Source organism: Antechinus flavipes, chromosome 2 (assembly GCF_016432865.1).
Source record: "Antechinus flavipes isolate AdamAnt ecotype Samford, QLD, Australia chromosome 2, AdamAnt_v2, whole genome shotgun sequence".
In the NCBI taxonomy this organism is placed as follows: Eukaryota; Metazoa; Chordata; class Mammalia; order Dasyuromorphia; family Dasyuridae; genus Antechinus; species Antechinus flavipes.
Window position 1 is genome coordinate 349,930,814 of NC_067399.1, and position 24,001 is coordinate 349,954,814.

The following is a 24,001-nucleotide window of genomic DNA, read 5'->3' on the forward strand; positions in this document are numbered from 1 at the left end:
AGTCCCTAAGTATAAGGGCAGGAGTTGAAGAGGGAAAAACATATCATGAACCAGGTATTGAACTCAGTGAGAAAAGAAGTGACCTTAATGGAGGTCTATATACAAGAACTACATGGATTTTCTTTGGAAGGTAGATGCTTCCTCAAAGAAGAGCATACTGAGTGATGGAGGTTGAGGGAGAACATGGAAGTAACAATGGGGAGTAAAGGATATTCTTTGCTCCAAAATATATACACATTTATGGATATGCTTATTATATGTATATATAATAGATATTTTGTAACCATATCATATTTGCTGCCATATAATAGTGATCTGCCCTTGGAGCCAGGAACACTGGGTTTAATATCTATGACATGAGTGCTAAAGAAGGTGATGTATTACATTGGAAATCAAATTTAAATCAATTAGATTCTCTATTCCAGTGATATCATATGCCATCATTTTGTCTAGCCCCTACATTATAAGAACCTATATTAAATTTAATCCATGGTTTTCATTAGTTTATCTTTCCTCCAATAATTTTATAATATTGGTTACAATCCATTTATTCCTTCACTCCTCTATACCATGTCCTCCCAAAATTTCATTTTAGGACCTCCAAACATGATTATCCTAGCCTTTTTTATTTTCGTTTAAGATTGCAATAATACTAGTAGAGCTTATAAGCAACCTTTATTTACCTTTTGCTCTCTCTCTACACAACATAAACCTAGGTTTTGTTATTTATAGTGAATCATCTAGATTTCCAGAAAATTTATACAAATACTGCCACAATATAGTGTCATCCAACCCTTCAATTGGTTTGATACTAGAATATTATAGGGGGTAAGATTATTAGTAGTTACGAAACTAAACACTCAAGCTCACAAAAACCAAAAATTATTAGAGAATAATCCAAGTCAAAATTATATTGCTTTTACTATTGCCTTATCCAACTCTACCTGAACTGACCAAGAAAAACATATCTAATTGCTATTTCTGAGTTCTTAAAGCTAAATTTAATTTAATCAATATTTATTAGTACTAATGAATATCCTCTCTTTCATGCTCTTTCTCATTCTCTCTTTCATTCTCCTATTTCTCTCTCCCCATGTGTGTTTATATCCATATTTAGTTGTTGATATATCACTTACATTTTTCTCTACTAATCAAGGTCCTAAATGATGAATTTGATATTACTGAAGAAACATCTTGAAATCATTAAAGTGTATCTTATGTTGGTTCTCTTGAATAGTGATTTTAATTTATACCGATATATAATAATCTTAATATGCCTACCTTGGTCATTCATGAAGTTTCAACTTGCAGAGATTTCCCTTCAATCTCTTTCCTGCATGTTACTGCTCTGAGTCTGCTGTAATAAGAGCAGTGTTTCTTCACAGAAAAGTTTTTTTTTCTTAATCACAGATGAAGTAATTTCATTTTCTTTGCAGTAATTTATGCTTCAAGTTGTGTCACTTGTATATAAATGTAAAATGTTATTTCTCATTCTTGTCATATTCATTTCCACCACTTAAATTTATAGCAAGAGCTTTGTAATAAATCAATCAACATTTAAGTTCTGTTAGAGTAAAACATTTATTTGTTAAAGTGATATAAGTTGTTATTCAGATTCTACATTTTGTTCAATCATGTTTGACAATGTATAACATGAATTAGTACAGAAATTGTTGCTAATGTAGACTTGTTGTATTTCTTTATTATTAAAAAACAGAACAGAAAACACATTTGAGTTTAAATGGGGGTGAATATAGTCTGATGACGCCAATGCCTATTGATGTCAGACTTCTTTCTTTTGGTTCAAGTGGAAAGTTTCTTCAAGACATCTGTTGAATTATTGTTCTCCTTTGTGATTTGAAGTCATTTTCTATTTTGTCCAGTAAAAATACCAAAGACTTTTTTCAGGAAACAGAGGAGAGGTGATGTTCTTCATATTATGTCCAGTCTCTAGAAAGAGAGTGAGGGATGGGGAAAGAAAAAGGAAGAGGGAGAGAGAGAGAGAGAGAAAGAGAGAGAGAGAGAGAGAGAGAGAGAGAGAGAGAGAGAGAGAGAGGAGAAGGGAGAAAGTGAAAGAAAGAGGGACAAAGATACATATAAGGGGGGAGAGAGAGAGAGAGAGAGAGAGAGAGAGAGAGAGAGAGAGAGAGAGGAGAAGGGAGAAAGTGAAAGAAAGAGGGACAAAGATACATATAAGGGGGGAGAGAGAGAGAGAGATAGAGAGAGAGAGGAGAAGGGAGAAGGTGAAAGAAAGAGGGACAAAGATACATATAAGGGGGGAGAGAGAGAGAGAGAGATAGAGAGAGAGAGGAGAAGGGAGAAGGTGAAAGAAAGAGGGACAAAGATACATATAAGGAGAGAGAGAGAGAGAAAGAGAGAGAGAGAGAGGAGAAGGGAGAAGGTGAAAGAAAGAGGGATAAAGATGCATATAAGGAGGGAGAAAGAGAGAGAGAGAGAGAGAGAGAGAAAGAGAGAGAGAGAGAAAGAGAGAGAGAGAGAGAGAGAGAGAAGGGTGGGTAGACAGATAGCTAGTAAGATGGCTATGCTACTGTTTCATGAATCTACAAGTCCTCAATTGCAAGAAGTTAAGTTTGTGAGCTTTATAATTCTACCAGCATATACTAGAAATATCACAGCTCTTAGATGATTTACAAGTCACTGTAATTCATGATAAGTTATGGCTTTAAAATGTAAAGAAACTAGAAAGCTATTTTTAAAGAATCTATCTAATGTTAAATTTACTCTCAATATGTCAGTCTCTATAATATTCTTAATAATTCCGACACAAAAGAATAACATTTCTTCCAGAATTATTTTTAATGTTTTAAAAAATAAAAGGGTTCATGTACTAAAAGCTGTAGCCTGGTCACTCAGAGTAATATTTCTAATGCTATACCATCATAATATTGATTGTACTGTAATGTGAAATGATTGTTCTAAACTTTTTTCAATTAGTTACCTTGCATGGAACCAACATATTGATAACCTATGTGAAATAAATACCCTCATGGATTCTGCTAGGATTTTCTCAAAAATATTATCAGGAAAATTAGAAATTAGAAATTTAACAAATTTGAAATTCTTAAGGCTTTATAGTTGCCAAAGACTAAATAAAACAACACAACTTTAAAAATTTTTAAAACAGCTCAAAAAATTGAAAACCATAGAATGGCTTAGTGGAAAACTTTAAAAATTTATCAGTATAGAAATATTCACCAACATTATATTTCTTATAATTCATGATTATGTTCACAATTATGAAATGTAGAGATCTCTATGCCTATTAATTGTTTTTCTGGTATTGAAGAAATATTTTTTTAATAAATCCAATTAAAGTTTTCACACCTTCATTCCTCATGTCATAAGATTTAAACATCATTTGAAATATTGGAAAAATATCCATTTTAGGATTATATTTCTTTTCTATTCTATTTTCTAATAGTTAAGATATTCTTATCTATTCTAGTCTATTATATTTCTATTCTATAATTCTATTCTATTTCTATTATTTATTATAGCTAAAGAACTTAATTTAAATATTTCATAGAGGTTCAGGAGTAGTTTGACACACATAAGGGAAATAGCATAGCATGTAAAAGTTAGGAACTCTCCAATAATGTGAATTCTAAGAAAAGAATTAAGTGAAATCATTGCTGGGTCCAATAGATAATGTTTTTTGTTTTTGTTTTTGTTTTTTTATAACATATGAAGGATTGATAAGTATCTTAAGAATGGTAATGAATGGACTTAGTTTTTGTATTTATAAAAATATATATATATTTCAAATAGCACATTTATATGCATTATTATAGTGATTCAAAAATACTAAAAAAATTAATTCCAAAATCAATTAAAACTATAACCAAGTCTCAGTATTATTTAAGGTTCACACCACAGGCTAATGTTATAAAAAAATTGTATATAACAAAGTATTTTTCATTTTATATTTCCCAATTAAAATTCCCCATTTGAAGGGATATAAAGTAGAACTGTTTTGGAATAATTTTTGTTAATAGCACATATTCAAAGTATCCATAAATTTGTCTTTCCTCTTATATAGTCTATATTCTCTTTTACACATGATCTACTTTCCAGCTAAACTGTAATTCATATAGTTTCCCAAACATGCCAAATGCTTGCTTACCTCTGTAGTTTTGTAGTTTTGCGCATACCATCCAGGACCTCTGTTTACCCTTTGCCCATTTCTGCCTATAAAATCTTTCCCATCCTTTGATGTCCAATTAAATCCTGCTTCCCATATGAAAACATTCCTCATCCCAAATGGAAATAGTTTTCTTAACAGAACACCCAAAGAATTTTCTATTATAAATTGATCATATCTAATTCATATCATATATGTTTGTATATTTTTTATTTCTTATTTTATCATATCTTATCTCTCCTATAAGACTGTACACTTGTCTCCTTCAGCTCAATACCTTACACATATTAAGGTTGTAATAAACATTTGGCAAATAAAGAAATAGAGTAATGTTCATGTACCTAAAAGGTAAAAAAAAAAAAAAAATGGATAATACAACTACTTGTATTTTGTGAAAAATAGATCTTACAATTCTATTCTATTTTAATAACAAGTTAATGGGGCTGATCAAGTTACAAGGAACTTTAGCTATGGTATATTATATACCATATTACCATATATTGAATATATATGCTAAATCCTACATGACATATCAAATGATAAAGCAACCATTAGATTTTAAGATCAAGTTTAAAGAATTATCATTTCTTAAAAATGGACATTAAAGAAATTGCCAGGCTTTCAAAGTTGCAAAAAAATTATGAATTAAATAGAAAATTTGACATGCAAGATTCAAAAAAATATAAGGTAACCATCAAAGATTAATTACAAGGGAATCAATAAGGACAAGTTTTACTGTTTATATATGGAAATGTAAACTGTGTCCTAGGATTGTCATTGGTAATTGGATAGTTGAAAAGAAAGATTGTGGTAAACTCAAATATGTGTGATTTTAAAAAGCAAAACTGTGTAGGGAAAGATAAAAAGTAATTTTCTCAAACAAATAAGGAATGAGATAAAGAACTATCACAGAGGAATTAAATAAGAGAAGAAGGACGAGTAGTTTTTGAAGCCTACTCACATCAGGAATAGCTTAAAGAGAGAAAAATACATATTTATCCAAAAAGAGAGATGAGGGAATAAAAGAAGAAACTTTAAAAGGCTCCTACTCATATCGTAAATGGATGAAAGAGAGAACAGCATCTGCCTTTAGAAGGGAATAAAAGTCTTTTAAATTTGTAAAGAAATCACAGTGAAGGAATAGGATGAGGGGTAGAAGTATAAAAGGCAATGTAGATTAATAGAAATAGGATAAAGTGGGTGTAGATTAATGAGAATGGGATAAACATATATATTTGGAAGACTATGAAACTTTTCTAAATTCGGGTAGAAACAAGAGGGCAAGGGGAAAGTAGTGGGAGGGCAGTATAAGAGAGGGATCTTTGGAGAGAGAGAGTTAGGTTAATTAATAGGAGAGCAAGATAGTAGGTAGAAATAAAGCAGGGGAGAAAACAGAAACAGAAAATAAGAAATATATACAAACATAAAATAAAGATCAGGAGGAGAATTTATTATGTTTAAAAAAAAAAGCCAAAATAGTTATCATGATCTCAAAGTTAAAACTAAAATATATTAATAAAAAAAGAAAAATAAAGAAACTACACTATAATGTCAGTTATATTAATAAATATTGTTTTAGACTATTTAAAATAACTAGACAGTATAAGGTTGGAATATTTTTGTGGTATAATAAATGATGAGTTGGTAGATTTAGAAAAATATTGAAACACTTGGACTTATGAAGGAAGATGTTATTCACCTTCAGAGGAGCAGAGGACAAACATAGTATGGTCTTACATACATATATCTGAATGTCTATATGTATATATTTGTATGGTCATAGATATATATGTGTATGTATGTATATGTTTGTGTACACATATGTGTAATATAGCCATGATTAATTGTAATCTTTTTGAGAAACTGAGGGAGAGAAAGGGCACAGGGAAAGGACAAAAAAAGAGCATAGCAGAAAACAATAGAAAACCTATGAAGAAGCAAAGAAAAAATGGACTGTTCTGAACACAATATGTAATATTTGTTATGTAGGCTTTCTTGAAATTGAGATTTATTGCTTTATATTTTAAATCTTCTCATGTTCTGCTGTGCATGTGGTATGTGTTTTTTTTTTCTGTTTCTATTTTGTATTTAAATTTTAAATGTAAAAAAGGAATTTTCATTTAATCAGCATCAACTTTGAAGGAAACAGCAAAGGTCAATATCATATCCTATGAGATATAATATTTCTTAGAGATGTAAACAACACTCACAATAGCAAAAAATTATACTAGAATTCAAATAAATAAATGATCAGAAAACAAATTCAGTATAATAAGTACAGTATATAAGTACTACCCTAGTGAAATATCAAAAAAAAAAAAATTAAAAATCTAGGGACATAAATTAAAGTAAGTCAGTATATATATATAATTGAAATAAGTGTCATAACTAGAGTATCATAGATAATATGTTGGCAGACAGCATGGCATTGATAAGGAAAGTTGACACTAGAGGCAGAAAAACCTACATTTAAGTCCTGCCTCTGATATGTTCTATATGATCATGGGCAGGTTCAGAACACCACCCCTTCTGTAGATTTGTTGTGTTTCTTTAAGGGTGATATCACTTTTCTTGTTCAAAAAAAAAATTCTTTCACCTGTGGTTCAGAGATAAGATGAAAGCAGTTTCCCTTACTTGGTACATTTCTCTGGAATATGTACTTCATTTCTTCCCCTATAAAAGGAAAGAATTAAATAAAGAAAGACCTTGATCCTCTGGTAAGAGGCTATACTTCAGGAGAATACATACTCCTTTCCCACCTCCCTTGAGACTTCTATCCATTCCTTTCCCAGTTTATTCTGGTGTTATGTTAGATATAATAATAATGGCTAATATTTATTTATGTGTTATGTGGATAATAGAAATAAAGAACCATGAAATGTGGAATAATTTGTGAAGGAAGTATAGCATAAGGCAGTAGCTGAATAACAGGTTTTTCCTAATCATTTTAAGGTACTATTCCCAGGTCTTTAGAAATCATCAAACTTTCTTGGAATCCCACATCATTTCAATATATCACATTTACCAAAGACATGAAGTAATTAAGTTCAAAAGAAACTCACAAAAAGGAAAAAAAAAGGAAAATAAGATATGTATAAAAAGACTAAAAAATTAAAATGCTTAACTTACAAAAGAAAAGGCTGTCTTAATGATTTTTAAGTAAACAAAAGTTCATTTTGCAGAATATAGAGAATAGATAACCTATATTTACCATCCAGACACATATGAAAGGAATATTATCTGAAACATGACCAATTTTTAAAAGGGAAAATTTCCTGATAATAAATGTATTGTTGGAAAAAACTTTGGAAACTTTCTCTAGTGATATTTTAAAAACAAGACAAACTCATCATCTCAGGATTTTTTGAATTTTTTGAAAATGATGCAATATAAAACAAAATTAAAGAGAAAATAAGTCCCTTACATTTACACTTAACAATCAATTATATTTGTAGTCTACAACAAATTATATTTAAATGAATATTTGATGAGATTTTCAATGGCTTTACTATATATTGAAATGTTTTCTATTATAGCATTTTGCTCTTATGTATTATTAGCTACAATACAGCATTACTAATATATTAGTCTGGAATAATGAATAGAGAAATTTGGAAGAGTTATTTACTATATTCTCTTTCTTCTACTCTCCCCTCCCTCCCACTTTGGCCCATAGCATTTAAGTTTACTAAAATGTTATATAAATGAAGGGGGAAAAAATATGGTAGAGAGATGATAGAAAGAGAAATAATGGGAATGAAGGTTCAGCTTATAAATTTTTCTCTTATTTCTCCTGCTTATGACCTTAGGTTTGATTCTTACTTAGAATAGACCATTTTTATAAATTTTCAGGAAAAACCCATTTTTCAACTGGTACCTTCCTCCACAAATTATTCCAGACTTCATGGTTCCTTATTCTGTTATCCACATTAAATAAACAAATATTAACAGGCATTAAAACATTTATATAATATTAACATAAATTACATCAGTATATTAAGAACTTTTTAGATCCTGAATGTTAACTTTTCATCCCAGCTGTCATCTGAAAATTCAGTCATCATATCCTTTATATCTTTAATCAAGTCACCAAAACAAAAAAAATTTTCATTTGTAGCCTGTTCACCAATTTTTCTGTTGTATTTAGTACAAAAGTGGGAAAAGAACAGTGGAGCAAAACAAATATTGAACTGGTCTCATTTCTCTATTGTAAGTTATTATAATGCTATTTATAATAAGCAACAATCTTGTCCATAAGTTCATTGATCCTCTTCAATATAACTTTTAAAAGTCCAAATCACTTTTACCCTAACTTTTTTTTGAGCTTGAGCACTCCCGATAACTAGTTTTACAAGACCATGAATGTATGTTTAATTTCATATTTTCATGTCTTTGTTTTATTCTTCTGTACATATCTTTATTAAAAACAAAACTTATGTATAAACAAATAACATATTGTTTCCATCCCAGTCTCTTCAGAAATTCTTGTTTTTTGTCCTTTTTGGAATCTAGTTTACATTTTCAGAATTTTATTTTGGAACACTTTCTAAGCCTAGTCCATGGGTCCCTAATTACCTTTTTTTTCTGAACCCACTGAAATGTACTTAATATTCATATTCATATCAGATTATGCCCAGAGAGTCATCACTTCTCCTTTCTCCCCTAATGATTCCCAAGGTTTTATTTGTTTCAATAACCAGTTCCTCAGTTATTTTATGGAATTTCTCATTGTCGGTTGAAGATTGTAAACATTTTTGTTATTAGCAGAAAGAACTTCAATAGATGTGTATGTGTGTGTGTGTAGCTATATATACATATATATAATTAAAATTTCTCATTACTTTATAACATACCTTAAGGGGCAGCTAGATGGTGCAGTGGATAGAACACCAGCCCTGAAGTCAGAAGGACCTGAGTTCAAATCTGGCCTCAGACACCTAACACTTCCTGTGTGAACCTAGGCAAGTCACTTAACCCCACTTGCCTCAGCAAAATAAATAAATAAAGCATAACTCAAAACCCAGATTGTGACTTGTTTTCTTAAATTCCTCATTTACTTTCTCCTTCAGTCTAAGTGGTCTGTATAAAAACCAGTGACAGAATCACTTCCCTTTCTCTTCCCACTGACCTACAGCCAAATATTTTGGGTATTCTCCCCTCTGGTTCCTGTCTTTCCGCATGTATGCATACTTTCCAATTACTAGACTTTATAGGTATACTCTTTCTTTTGATTCTGTTATATCCATGCAGAACCCCATTCCAGTTTGGGTTTTACACAGGAAGTCCTAATGATACCATGAAGTCAACTTCCTTTCTTGTTCTAGGATTTCTAGTTCCTCTTGTTTGTTGCATACATTTTGAAGGTTTATGTAAAGAAATTTGAGGCCATGGCTTTTATTCACTGGCTTATTTGGGGGGGGGAGGTTGAAAAAAAATCTGTAAACTTTTGGGTTGTCTCAGCTACTATTACTACTTTCTAGGAGATCTAACTTCATGGATATATATATAAGACTATTTTCTCCCTCATTCCTTCTTTTCAATTTTAAAATCCCTTTGAGTAGAGTTAAAAGACATCAGACATTCTTTGATAAGTACACTTTTTCATGCACATTTTAAGCTTTAATACAGAATCCAATTCTCATTTTTAAACATAAATACTTCCATATACATATATGTATATTTTCATATACACATACATAAGTATATGTGTGGGCATATACACATACATTCATGTATATGTATGTATGTGGGGGGAAAGTGTAGAAGAGAGGGAGGGAACATTTTGCTTTTGAGTACTTTAGCAGTGCTAAAAACAAAACTTGTGTCTCAAAGGTCTTAACATTTTGAAAAAAGATTTTGTAATGTTTGGAAACAGTTTTGTTTTTTGTGGTTTTTTTTAGCAGTATCATTTATGACTCACTAGAAGTGAATAGTAGTGGATAATCTTAAACAATGTTAAGGTTCAAGCCTTATACCTATGCCTTAGGAAGATGGCATTCTTTTCTATTTTTCATAATCTTAAGAAGTCAATAACCACCACTATTTTTATGAAACTTTTGTCATCATCAGATAGCTTCTCTGGTTCTGCTTTCTCACATATTGGAACAGACGTGTATGTGTTCTTTGTGTTTGTTTGTTTATTTGTTTTATAACATCCAGCTCTCTGGATTCATTTTCTCCCTTTAGCTCAAAAGTGCCTTTTTTTCTTTCCTCCCTCTTCTGTATAACATTCTTCCAGTCTATCCTTCAGACAAAGATTATTTCCTGATACTTCACATTTTTCTTCCATTAATGTCCTGCTTTGTTGTGTTTTGGAAACATTTATTTGTCCCTGATAACTTAAAGAGAAGAGGGCTTCTTAGAGCCTTTTTTTTTTCTTCTAGAAAAAAAATTTAGTTTAAAGTGCCAGACATCAAAATTTGTCCAGCTCTCCATAAGGATTGATGTTGTTGTTGTTTTTCTGGGGAAAGTACTTCTTTAAGAATTTTATAATCTATTTTATCTTTTAGAAGTGACAAACACATTGACCTTCCTTTCTTAATGTTGATAGCTTCAGAGTAGAAACAGTTCATATTCCCTTTTTGTGTTTCAGCCTCTTTTAGTTGTTTTAGCAATCTTCCTCCACCTTCAACTAAATAATTCCATCAATTTGTTTTATCTATCAGCTTCTTCTACTTCCTTTTTTAAAACTTATCTTGACTGATCAACTACCTTCTCCTTTTCCTTATATACTTCTTGATTCTTTCTCTTCAATTTCCTCCCTCTCCCTTTTTTAATCCTCCTTAATTTTCCTTTGGTCCTGCTCTTACCCTTCAAACTTCTCTCAAAGAAGGTGGGTGTAAAAAATCTGGATATGGAAGTAGTTGTTCTTCAAATAAATATTCCTCAATTTCTCCTAAATTTCTCTACTCTGAATTCAATTTTCTTCCTTATTCACAAGTCCAAATCCCTAAATTTCCCAAATAATTCACTTTTTATTCAACATGAATTTTTTAATCTTTAATTTCTTTTTCAACATATTTTATTACAGAAGTAAAAAATGAGTTTTAACCTCTTAGAGGCAGAAAAAGATTGAACACATAACTTTCAAAATATCAGGATAAGCAAGATTTAAAAGTCATGATAGGAAATAATAAAGAAACTGGTCTTTACACTCCATTTTTAAGTTTTGAATTCTTTATAAAGTATAGCTCTAGTAGGAAGGAAACCAGCCCCAAATATATTTTAATTTAAGGAGTGTCCAAGCTTTAGAGTAGTGATATAAGGAAGGAAACTTTTATGCAAATAGGTGAGGTGAAAATAGTACTCTCCAGAAAGAAAGACATTGAATATTTAGAAGCTTAAAATTCATTTTCTTTCTGAGTGTACTATGAATCTGTAATATTTTAGAATTCTGTAGTACTTTGGAAATCTATAATATTTTGGGAAAGTTGTATTCATTGGAGATGGTGATAAAAGAAGAGATTAGAAAAAGAAGAATCCTGTGATTGTTAATAGTCTATAGTGGTCTTTTATGTATTTTCTTTATGTATGTTCTTTCATTTTCTATGGCAAGGAAAAAAGACTGTCTTGTACCTGGCATATATATATTTACTTTCAGTATTTGGAGTTTACTTTTACTATGAAGTCAAAAAAACTACGATGTTGGGGAAGCAGCCCCCAATATTGGACCTGTCTGCTATATGTAAGCCTGGAGATTGTTGGGCTTGATTATGTAGTACATTTAAAGTGCTATGCCAGCTATTATTTTTATGTTGTAAGGTACCACTTATGTAGTGAAAAATGGCTTAAACTAAGAAGCACAAAAGGATTCTTACTAACACCAATAAGAAATTAGGTCCTACTTCAACAAACATTATTTAACAGAATTATAAAGAGTTTTATTGGATTTAGCAATGTGCAAGGACTATAGCTATGACAAAATCATATTTAATGATTCATACATTTAGCTAATGTGTGAATTGTTGATTTTCATTTAATTATTTCTTTCATGCTTTTGTCCTAACCAATTCCAAATTTTTGAATTTCTGACAAAAAAATCTTAAACATTTATTAAAAACAAGAGTAATACTTATTTAAGATCTAATAATGTAACTGCTTTGTATAAGAGAAAGCAAAATATGAGGGAGTATTACTCACTATAAATCTCTCTATATATCTCATACCAAATATTACTGTGGTTTCATTTCAAAACTACAAATGCTGATCATCATTTTCTTTCAATTTGTGATAGGTGATCTTCATGAATTATCACAAAAAAAAGAACAAAAAAACAAAGAACTGAAGGTTCTCAGAGGACGGATAAGAGGCTCATCACAAGATCTATATTTAATAATTTTGTAGACTTCACAATGTCCACTATAGTTCACGTACATGTAGGCTTCAAGATCACTGAGTCAACTCCATAGAATTTGTCACAAATGCTTATTTCCCCTAACATTTTGATATCAGGTATCAGAACAACTTTGTTTTAGACTAATTTAATATTTATCTTGTTTTAAAAATATTACCATTAATTTTTCTAAATTAACGTGATCAAAAAAGAATTTGAACAGGTCAGAAGTTGTACATAAGAGGAAAGATGTTGAAAACCCAACGCATAATATGTTAGTGATAAAATATTTATAAATATAAATGAACATAAGAGCAGCAGCACTTTAGGCAATATTTTACAGAAAACTTATAGAAATACATGGATAAATAGGTTCTTTTACCTTTTTTATGTCTTTGTGGTATAGATTGAGTAGTGGCATTGCTAAGTCATAAGATATACACAATTTTTAGCCCTTTGGGCATAAATCCAAATTACTTTTTTTTCTATATTTCTTTTGCTTTTTCAATTTTGAATTTTCTTGTACAAAATGACTAATATGAAAATGCTTTATATAATTGCATATGTGTAACCTATATTGGAATGCTTACCATCTCTGGTAGGGAGAAAGGTGATAGGGATAAAATATAGAGCTCAATTCTTTTTAATGTTATAACTGTTTTGACATGTAATTGAAGGGAAATAAAATATACAAAACAAAAAAGACATGGATAAGATTCACATAAAATCAAAAGACATGGTAGATTGTGACTTTCATTAGTGAAAGAATTACCAACTGATAAAAACATGAACCTACTGAACTCATTATTATAGAAACAGTTCTCACTTAGAAGTGCAAGTATTAATATTTATTCTATAATGAAAGTAAAAACAAAACAAAATACCTAAAATACCACATGAATAATTTTCTATGAAATTTGAATTTTTTGAAATTTTGTTTATGAGAATTATTGGAAAAGATAGTATTGCATCTATTGCATCCAAAACTTAAATACACTTAGCATTTTGAAATATACCAGATCTAGACCATTATATTTCATACCATAAACTACATATTTCCCCTTATACACACATACATACAAAACACACACACACACACACACACACACACACACACACGCTCACTGCATCTTCCACGAAATTATCAGTTTCTTTCCTTAAAATGAAGACTCAATAAAAAAAAATATAGCTGCATATTGGCCAATGAAAATAGTAAGAGGAAAATCAAAGCAGCATAGTGTAGTATAAAGAAAGGGTTAGGCTAACTTTTCTTGAAGCTTTAACACTTTATAGATTTCCATTAAATTGAAATTGGTTTAGACTATTGGATGCTAAACTTGGAGCAAAAAAAGGACTAATTCAAATTTTGTCTGACATTTACTAGTTTAATCTCTCTGAACTTCTGTTTTCTCATCTATGAAAAGGGGAATAATAATTATCATAGTGTCTTCCTTATAGATTTACTGTGAGGCTTAAATGGTATAATGAATTTAAAGTGTTTTTTAGTCTTTAAAATGGTATACTATATTTATTAATCACCTGTTGTGTGTCAGACACCAAAGTAAAAAAGTGCCTTAAGATATTTATATTCTACTATGAGTATATGACATTTATACATAGAACTACATAGAAAATAACTAAAAGATGGAGAGAGTACAGCTACCTGGGAGTATTAGGAAAAATTTTCCAAAGAAGAGGATACCTATATGGAGTCAAGATTCTAGGAGAGTAGAAGTGCTTTCCTGGTATAAAGAACAGACTTTGCAAAAGCACAGATTTTAAAAATGAACATTCAGCCAATTTGCCTAGGATATGGAATGTGTATACAATAATGAAGGTCCTGTAAGTAATATGAAATAATCTTTAAAAGATAAGTGGAGCATTTGAAACTTAGAGCTCTGAATTTATGTGTTACCTTACAAATGTGTCTTGCAAGACAACATCCTGATTTTATTACAAAGAAAGCACAGAATTTTCCAGAACTTGACAAAGTTGCATGTACTTCTATGCTCAAATTCTAGTAAAGAGCTGTTCTTTTCAGCCATTTAAATAGTGTCAAAGTTCTGCTTTGCTTTGAGATATTCACAATAACCATCAAAACTCAGCATTAGAATGCTGACTTAAAGCTTTTGGGGGGAAGGAGCCTCAGGAATAATAATCACATATTGATGAAAAGAATACTGCAAATATTTATAATGTACTTGTTGTCATTTATAGCTGCTCCACTTTAGAAAGAAGTCTAATACTGGCTTATTTTTCAATGAGTACATAGTACAGTTCTTTCTGGAAAAATCAGATTAGAAATGATGATGTTCTTTGGGAAAATGTTTTAATTGGTTGTGAAACATTTTTTTTAAATGTAGATTAAACAAACCATGATTATAAAATTAATGAGATTGATTCTTCAAATCACACACAAAATCATTCTTGTTTCTAAACACATTGTGCTATAGTAAATAGATTAATTATTAATGCAGAAATAATTGGTTATAAATTCAGTCAACAAAATACCTTCAAATTTTAATTTTTAAGAATATATATGAATAAGCTTTGTGATGAAATTCAAATGCATTGTATTAAACAAGTACCACAAACCAAAAATTAATTTAAAATTAAATATGTCACATAAGCATTACAGAGTTCCTTCAATATGTAATAGCAAGCTCACCTGTGTGTTGTGGGCAATCTTGTCAACATTAGGCAGCAATGCATCTGGGAATAAAATTTTAATTTTATGAAAATTAATTTATTCATTAAAATGCACACACTAATAGATGTTTTCCTAAGATTCTGGAAGAGCTTTATCTTTATGAGTCTATAGCTGATGTCATCAATTATTCACAATGTATACATTCTGCTTTGGTTAATTTACAATTATTCACTTTAATGTCTGATGACTTTTTTCTCTCTATGTTTATTAAACTGAATTTCTAAGTTAAAATTACTTTAATATCTATAACATTTAATTAACTGGATTGCAGACTTTGACCATTATAATGTAATATGTAAATCAGTTGTTCTTTGCTTATTTAATCATAATTCAAAGTATGGATTTATATTTTTAAAATGTATTCAAACTTATTGTAAAATGTTGTATTTACCCAAAAAATCATTAAAATGTTTCAAATTTCAGTACTATTTCCACATCTATTCATACTAAAACTCATTTTCTTTTTTTCTCCCATTTCAGATATAAAGAAAGGCATACATAACCATAAGATTTTTCTGCAAAGTTTAAAGATTTTCCTCCCTCCTCACCTCCACCATGGCCAGCATTCATTTTCTTTATGTTAAAGGATGAAGAACATTGGAAAGACACAAATATACTGAGAAGCTTGTAGAATATCAGAGAATAAAGGAAATAAGAATTATGCTATACAACTCTAATGATTTCACAATTAATTTGGTATGTATCTATGTACTAGAAAGAATTTGTGGAAGAGAAATTTTTCATATCTATATTTTGTTACAACATGATACAAGGGAATCTGACAATTATTTCAAAAATTTCAGATATAATATATAAACACTCATGATTACAATAATGTAATTAGCATTTCTATTTTAGTTTGCTAGCTAGAGAAATTAGTATATGAACAAGAGTGAAGGAGAAAATTCTTCAATAAAATATCTGCAACACATTATTCTTTATACATTAGAAAAATTATTTTGAAAAAAAACTTATTCATATTACACATAGAGCTTTTCACTAGATAAATGTATTATATCAAAAGAAATATTGTATATTGTTATTGAATACTTTATAAACACTTAGTTTATGGATGGATACTTGAGCAGTATCATTTTAGGCCTAGTCCATATTTCATGCAAAATTGTATATATTCTTTCCAGACTTCTAGTTTTTTAAAAAAATGTATATTTAAAGCCAAGTGAGCTTTTTGTTTGAGTAAAGAATTCTGCTCTTCCAATTGCCACAGAAGAAGAAAGAACTGAGGGAATTAAAAAATCTTAGAAAATATTGTATACAGAAATTTAGAGATAGATTTTTTTAAAAGAACTTGCACTCTGTTGTAATTTAATACATACCAAGTATAATATATAGGAGAATTTGATGAGAAGTAGTTTTCTGAGAACCAATCCAATCATGTTTTATTCAAACTCAACATTAAATTCCAACTTCATGATAAAATATATAAATATAATACAGAATTTAAAATGTTGCTATACTTGGCATGAAATTAAATATTTATATTAAAGTTTGATTCTTTTAATATGTATAAATATAATAGATACAAGGTAAATGATATAGGGCAACTAGTGTGATGAAAGACTTCTGTAGCGAAACTGTAGGGACAACCTAGCCTTTAAGAACTTGAAGGGCAATAATGTATGCTATCATATAAACTAATTCTGCTTGGCACCATATATCAGAAATATAAAAAATAAGTAGAAATTTTAAAGATTTAGGCATAATGTAAGGGGAAAAAAATTAAGTAATTAGAGCAATTCAGAAGTGGCATGTGCTCCTTCAGGAAGAAGTGGCTTAGCTTTGATTATGCTACTCAAAACTAAAGTATGTTTAAATATATAGACGTAACTAGATAAATGACATAGTAGTTTTAAAAATACTGCATAGGAGTAAAGTATATTTTTGTTATATAATCATATGACAAGATTATAAAACAGGAAAATGAATTAAAATATGAAAACAAAACAGTTGATGTCTACATTGTGATAAGTCATTTTATAACAAAATGAATAATAAATAAAAATACTTTTATTTTCCTCTATTCAAATTCTATTCTAAATCCTTATAATGATATTTGACTTGTGTCCTTGAGGATAGGACAATAGAGTACAATCCAAAAGTCTTTAAGAATATATTTAGCATTGGTTTATGCCTTTCATCTGAGAAAAAACCTAGCTAAGTTCAGAGTGGCTTATCAAAAGAAAGTTCACTACTGTGTGATTAATATTTTTAGCCACAGCAACCATCTGTCAAGGAGAAAGGGGATTGTGTTTCATGACAATTTAACTTAAACGTTGATGAAATCATAAAGCCTAGAAGTTAATATTCCTGTTTTAGTCTGGTAGCTAGAGATACTGTTATATGAAGTAGTTAAAATGAAGCAGAAAAACCTTCCCAAAAAAGCCCCAAATACACTTCTTTCCCTATTGGAAAAATTATTTTGAAAAAATTTGTCTATGTCTAAATATTTAAACTTCACTGTATGATCTTGCAACCACTTCCTCTTTGTACCCCAGTTGCTTCATCCATAAAATGATGGGGGTTGAAAAGATGTTCTGTGAAGTATTTTCCAGCCCTGGGTACTGTAAAATATGTACGGTTTCAAAATGGTTCACAGTTCATTGTGACTTCAGTTTTCAGCCAAATCAATCATCGGGGTTTGTGTACACACACACACACACACACACACATCTGAAAGCATATATTGTTCTGATGCTATTTCCTATCAAAATATTTGGACATTTCTTTGCATCATTCTGACATGGTGCAAATACAGACATTTCAGCTGTCAACTTCTTCTCTTCTTCCCATCCTCTCCCCTCCTTAATTCAATATGTATGTGTGTGTGTGTATATATATATATATGAATTTTTATGCAATTTTAATCAAATACATAACATTAAAAAGAGACAACTCAACAAATAATAATGAATAATATTATATTCCAATAATATTAAATATTAAATTATATTAAATTAAATTATATTAAATATAAATTATTAAATATTAAAATAATATTCCAGTGTGTAAAGCATTCCTTTGAAAGTAGATCAAATCTCTTTGGAAGCTACAGTAAACTTTTTTTCTCTTCTTAAAACAAGTTTTATTCGTGCTTTCATTTACATGGCTATCATTTTGCAGCAAACCATGCCTATCTTCCTAGTTCTTTCTCTTGCAACAAAGAAATAAAGGGAAACAAAACAAATCAATAGACTTGGATACTACATTAACTCTTTATGGCCACTGGGATACTATTTACCATATAAAATGCTAATACACTATGAAATTGCAGTATATATTTAAATCAGAGTTGGATAATCATCCCCACCCTCCTATACCATCATGGGTCAATGGATGTTCCATAGAAGAAAAAGGATTAATTGAGGGCCAAAAATAAATATAACTGATTAGAAAATATTTCTTTTAAACTTTAAGGAAACATAGCTGAATGATTATTTTTTTAAATATTAAAATGTATCCAGTAAACAATGTGCCATATTTATAACCAGTTGTCAGTTAAAAATAAACAATTTTTTTAAAGGGACTGGTATTAAACAAAATAGTGATGAAGAAACTAGAAGAAACTAGTGAATAAAAAGATCTAATTCTCTGGTAATCTTACTGAGTTTCTCCACTTAGTTCCAATTGCTGTCTATTGTCATTATAACAATTCACTATAGAGATTCTCTCTTCTTTCAAAGAAATCTTACAATGAAATTAACCAAGGACACCACTATTATTTCTAACCCCAGAGAAATAGCTTAACTCCTTAAAAATAGGAATTATTTAATTCTTGTATTTTTATCCCTCATATCTAACACAGTTATTGCCACACAATGGGCACCTAATAAATGTTTATTGGTTGGGTAACTGAATGAATCATTCATTACCTCTAACTCTTATTCTGATTTGAGAAAGTAAAATAGTTGGCCTCTCTCTCTCTCTCTCTCTCTCTCTCTCTCTCTCTCTCTCTCTCTCTCCATATACATATATATGTATATATATATATATGTATGTATGTATATATATATGAAATAAAGTAAAATTTGCATAAAAAGGAATGGAATCAACATTTGCAACATCATACAATAAAATTTTCAAGGAAAATTAAGCTTGAAAGAGGCTGCATAATAACATGAAATTAAAGTACATGACAGATAAGTAAAATAAGCTATATATTCCCCTTAAAATTGTACATAATTGGAGCAAAAAGTGGCAGGTCAGTGAGAAATGATGGATTTCAATGAACTTTTATTAGAAATGAAAGAAATAAAATAAATAAAATATTTTTTAGAAATAATGGAGAAATTTAAAAACACATCTTGAAATAATCAAGACTGGATTTATAAGTGAACAATAAAAATTTAATTTGACTTGAGAGGCAGCAGTGCCTCTGTCTCAAAAATATTTCACTGCACAGAACATTAACTATTTCATGTTCACTGATTTATTCCTATGTGTCTTAATGGCTTTTTTAGTCAATAGTCTCTACTAAAATTCAGAATTATTAATTGATGTCTGACTAAAGTCTTTGAATAATGGAATATAAAGTAGAAACCTGATTTCATGTAAATTGAAAAATAGGGAGGAATCAGCATGTGGTAGGGATGCAAAACAGGAAAGTGAGAGGAATCCAGAGAAAATTTCACCCTTTGACAAATTTTATCTATAGCTGTTTCTGAAAATAGCACCAGAATTAACATAACATATTTTAAATTATTTATACATGACAAACTATAATGTGTAATAAGATGTTTTGTTAACTTAATCAAATGTCCTAGAATTTACTTTATTTGTAAAAAAAAGAAATTAAGCAAGAGATAGTGGTGACATAACTCTGTCTTAAAAAAAAAATACTTTAGTGATTTGAATAAAAAGCTTTACCAACTGTCTAATTACTGCTACAGAGTAGTTTATATATTGTAAAAATCAGTTTCATTTGCTTTGGTCATGATTTTACTTTACATGTCAGCTAATTGTGAAAGTTCACACAAGAACAAATAGCCTTCTACAATATATCTTCAAGCTAAATCTACTACCTGATTAATACATTTGTGCTTGATGCAGTAAATTTTTCAATGTGCAATCTCTAGTAATGTCAGTGGTAATTTTTAAGGTGATTTTAAATTACTTGAATAATAATGACAGTATCTGATCTAATTTAACCCAGGATTTGTTGATAAAAGAGTTGCTAAATAAAAATGACCCTAATTAAATATCATGATTATTGGTTGAAATATAAATAAATTCATAAAATAGTAGCAACATTATTGAATTATTGATTCTAGAGAGGAAAAACAAGTTAATAAGGGATGGCTTTAAAATTCCTATATATGTGACAACTTGTTTTTCTCTCCATTCTTAAATGATAATTAAAATGTTATTTTAAAAAAGTAGGTTTCTAGGATTCCCCTTTAACACCTACTACATCTATACAGAATCCATATATGCCCAAATGCATGCATTTAGAAATTGGTCATTTATTCATTCCCACATCCTAGAACTAGACTTTTATTGGTGATAGGTACAAAATTAGTTAAATTCTTTCTTAACCATTGAACAATCTAAGTTACTGATAACATACATCACAGATACACTAAGGCACCTGTAGCAAAAATGTTGTTTAAGAGGGTACTTACTTTAACACCAACTTTGTATACTTAATAAATATTTTATTTTACACAATATACCAGCACAGAGTTGTTCTGTACAGCATTTGCCTCAAAGGAAGGCAACACCATTGTTACCAGAAATAAATATACAGTCTTGTCATTTAAAAATATCAATTTTTCCATTAATGGTCTTTGTTAGTTTGGAGGAAAAATAATTTCCTTTATGAAAGGCCTTTTTTCCTTGCAAAAGCTTTTTTTTGTCTATTAACACAGAACCAGGAAGCCAGTCTTAGGGTAAGGGAAGGCATTAATGCTGCTTCATTTCTTTTGTAATAATTATTTTATTTTTAAATACTGTTTTTAGTTGCTATCTACATTGTGTGTACATGTACTTAGTTATCTATGTACATATACATACTGAATCCTAGGTGGCTTTTAAACAAATTTCAATGCATAAGCCATAATTCAGCAAGACAAGACTGGAATTTCAAATTCCAATTTCCATGAAAATATTCCCAAAGAATGATATTTAAAAATTTTTTTAAACAGGTCACACAGTGCTTTCTAAAATCCACTCAGATCTTGAAAAAGTTGCTTTTCCACTATCCAAGTCAGAAATGCCTGACTGAAGTACCATCCCATTCAGAGACATGCTCTTTTTAAACCATAATAGACCTGTGTTCTCTGACTTAAAATAACAATCGTATTCCACTAATTTTCCGTTCAGAGAGTACCTGCGTCTTGCTCTGGATCTTTCAACAGGCACAGTAAGAAACTTACTTGACTTTGATTGTGCTCTTTTAGATGTGGGAACTTCTTTGACAGAATCAGGATGACGGCTAACTAACTGCAATGCAGTTGAGTTATTCCTGTTAGCATTTTGGGACTCAACACTTGAAATAACTTCATTCTGTGAATCATTAGTTGGCTTTGGCCCCATCTTTCGTTTCTGCTTTTGGGATGCAGAAGTGTTTGAAGTCCATGTATGTGGCAAAGCAGAGGTAGTGGTAGAAGAGTCCTGACTTGAGCAGGTATCTGAAGATTGAGTCACATTTCCACTGGTACCTTTGTAGCACTGAATGTTCTCATCATGTCCTACAGCTTGTTTGGAAATTGACTGAGGCATTGTTCCACTGCAGCCTTGTATTTGGGCCCCATTAGTTTGAGAATAAACATTACTGACCTTGGTGACTTTGTGCTGCCCATTGTTATTGCAAACCTTATAGCGGATCATTAAAATGATGATAAAAACCAGCACAGAAGCTACAATGATGCCACCAATTATAATAATCATGGTGCCTCCTAAAAACTGAGACTGCATGAAATGGCAACGTACATAATCCTGTTCTGTAGTAAATTGGATGCAACCCACGACTCTTGTGGCAGTGAGGGAAGTGATGCCATCGTCATATATTGCCAAGACACACAAGTCATAAACAGTTCCAGCAGCCAGGTTATTGACAAGAAATGTTTTGCTCGTAGGAGGTATCATTCTGAGGGACAATGGAATTTGTGTTAATATAGATTTTTAAAAATATAAACCCACAGTCACTGTGACTTTAGTTTTATTTTATTTCAATGGTTTTGTGATAAAACAAATTTTTAACAGGAATGAAAGATGGTCAAATAAACTGGCCTCATATTCAAACGCTTTATAATTGGTTATCATTTTCTAGATGCTGCACTAACATATTAGATAGCTGTACTATCATTTACTTATTGTTAATAATACTATTTATTGCATGATAAAATAGAATCTTAGTAAAAAAAATTGCTAAAAATGACATGATATATTGGTTTGGAATGTTGTGACTGTGACATTATCTGACTACCAAAATAATTCGTTTAGAACTAATACCAAAGAAGTTAAAGCCAATTGGGAGCAATGAGAAAATACTAGTTTAAGATTACTGAACCTGAGTAGAAATAAATTTGCAAGCATTTATTTTCTAATGATTTCATAAATTTCATAAATTTAGTGTTAGTCATTTAAATGAACCTCAAATTTTTCTGTAATTGTTAGTCAAATATTTTTAATTGTTCATTTAATTCCCATCCTCCAAATAAAATATTATTAATAAAATGGTAAAGTGGATATTAATGAGGTAATATTAATTTGGTAAAATGAACTCTGGCAAGATCAAAACAAAATTTCCCCTGTGCTGGGTTGCTGCAACATCCTTCAGATTGAACCTCTGAAAATTTAACAAGTGCAACTGGAAAAACCAAATGCACTTATTTCTTTTTAAAGTGCCTTTTCATAAAATATTTCCCCTCTTTTAGTTCCCAATGATAATTATTATTATTATTAGCACCAAACTTCTTCATAAGCTAAAATTGGATTTAAAATTATAAAGAAAACCATTTAAATGTTAAATATTATTCCAAAGAAAACTAAAAGACTGAGGAAATTTATTAGATCCAGAAAAAGCATTTTTGAATAGCAAAACATTATGTCAGAAGTATGAATAGACACTTCAGAGACTTAGAAATGAGATTATGTTATAAAAACTATGTTGCCCTTTAATGGAATGCAAAAAAAAACCTTCATCATTTTGTGGCAAAACAGTCTTTATTTTGAAATTTTAAAAAATAGATATGTTGTTTTTCAGATTTAATGCTAAAATTATGAAGGAAGGAAAACCTATATACAAAAAATATACAAAAATAAACTGCTGCTCAAGTAATCAATGTTTAATTTCTAAAAATGTGGTAACTAAATTTTTGTTTTGTGGATTGCAATGACCTTAGAAGGACAAGTATATTTTTCCTTGTACCAATACATAGGTTAGACATTATAGTTTGTCCAAATCCTCCATTTTGTAGCTACCAATACTTTGCAGAGACAAGGTAAAGACAATTTAATATCGGAGCTAGAATATGGACACAGGTCTATTACTCCCAGTTTAGTTCCCTTTCATTATACTAAATTTTGAAAATCATTTTCATTTTTATTCAAAAATGAAGATCTTATGATTCCAAAGGGGAAAAAAAATTCAAAGAAATACATGTTATCTTAGATTTACAAGTTATTTACAAATAGTTAAGTATACAGAGATTTATGTGAGAAAATATGCATTTCTCTTAAATTTGGAGGTTATGTTGCATGAATTGTGATCATAAATTAGCTTGATAAAAATACAGCAAATATTATACCTCCAAAAATATTGTCTGTAAAACATAAT

At 29.9% G+C, this 24,001-nt stretch overlaps 1 protein-coding gene across 11 annotated transcripts in view; it reads right to left on the bottom strand.

The window, feature by feature from the left end:
- The window catches only part of LRFN5 (leucine rich repeat and fibronectin type III domain containing 5), a 357,934-nt gene that overhangs the window by 63,942 nt on the left and 269,991 nt on the right, over nt 1-24,001 (bottom strand). For 4 of the 11 annotated variants that reach the window (XM_051978006.1, XM_051978003.1, XM_051978004.1 and 1 more), the window contains one exon: nt 20,856-22,309. In XM_051978006.1, coding sequence (XP_051833966.1) covers nt 21,367-22,309 — 943 coding nt within the window. In that variant the 3' untranslated portion in view covers nt 20,856-21,366. Of the gene's footprint in view, nt 1-1,562; nt 1,951-6,486; nt 6,836-15,162; nt 15,207-20,855; nt 22,310-24,001 lie in introns of those variants that run through there. The other 7 variants (XM_051978011.1, XM_051978007.1, XM_051978010.1 and 4 more) reach the window with 7 other exon arrangements.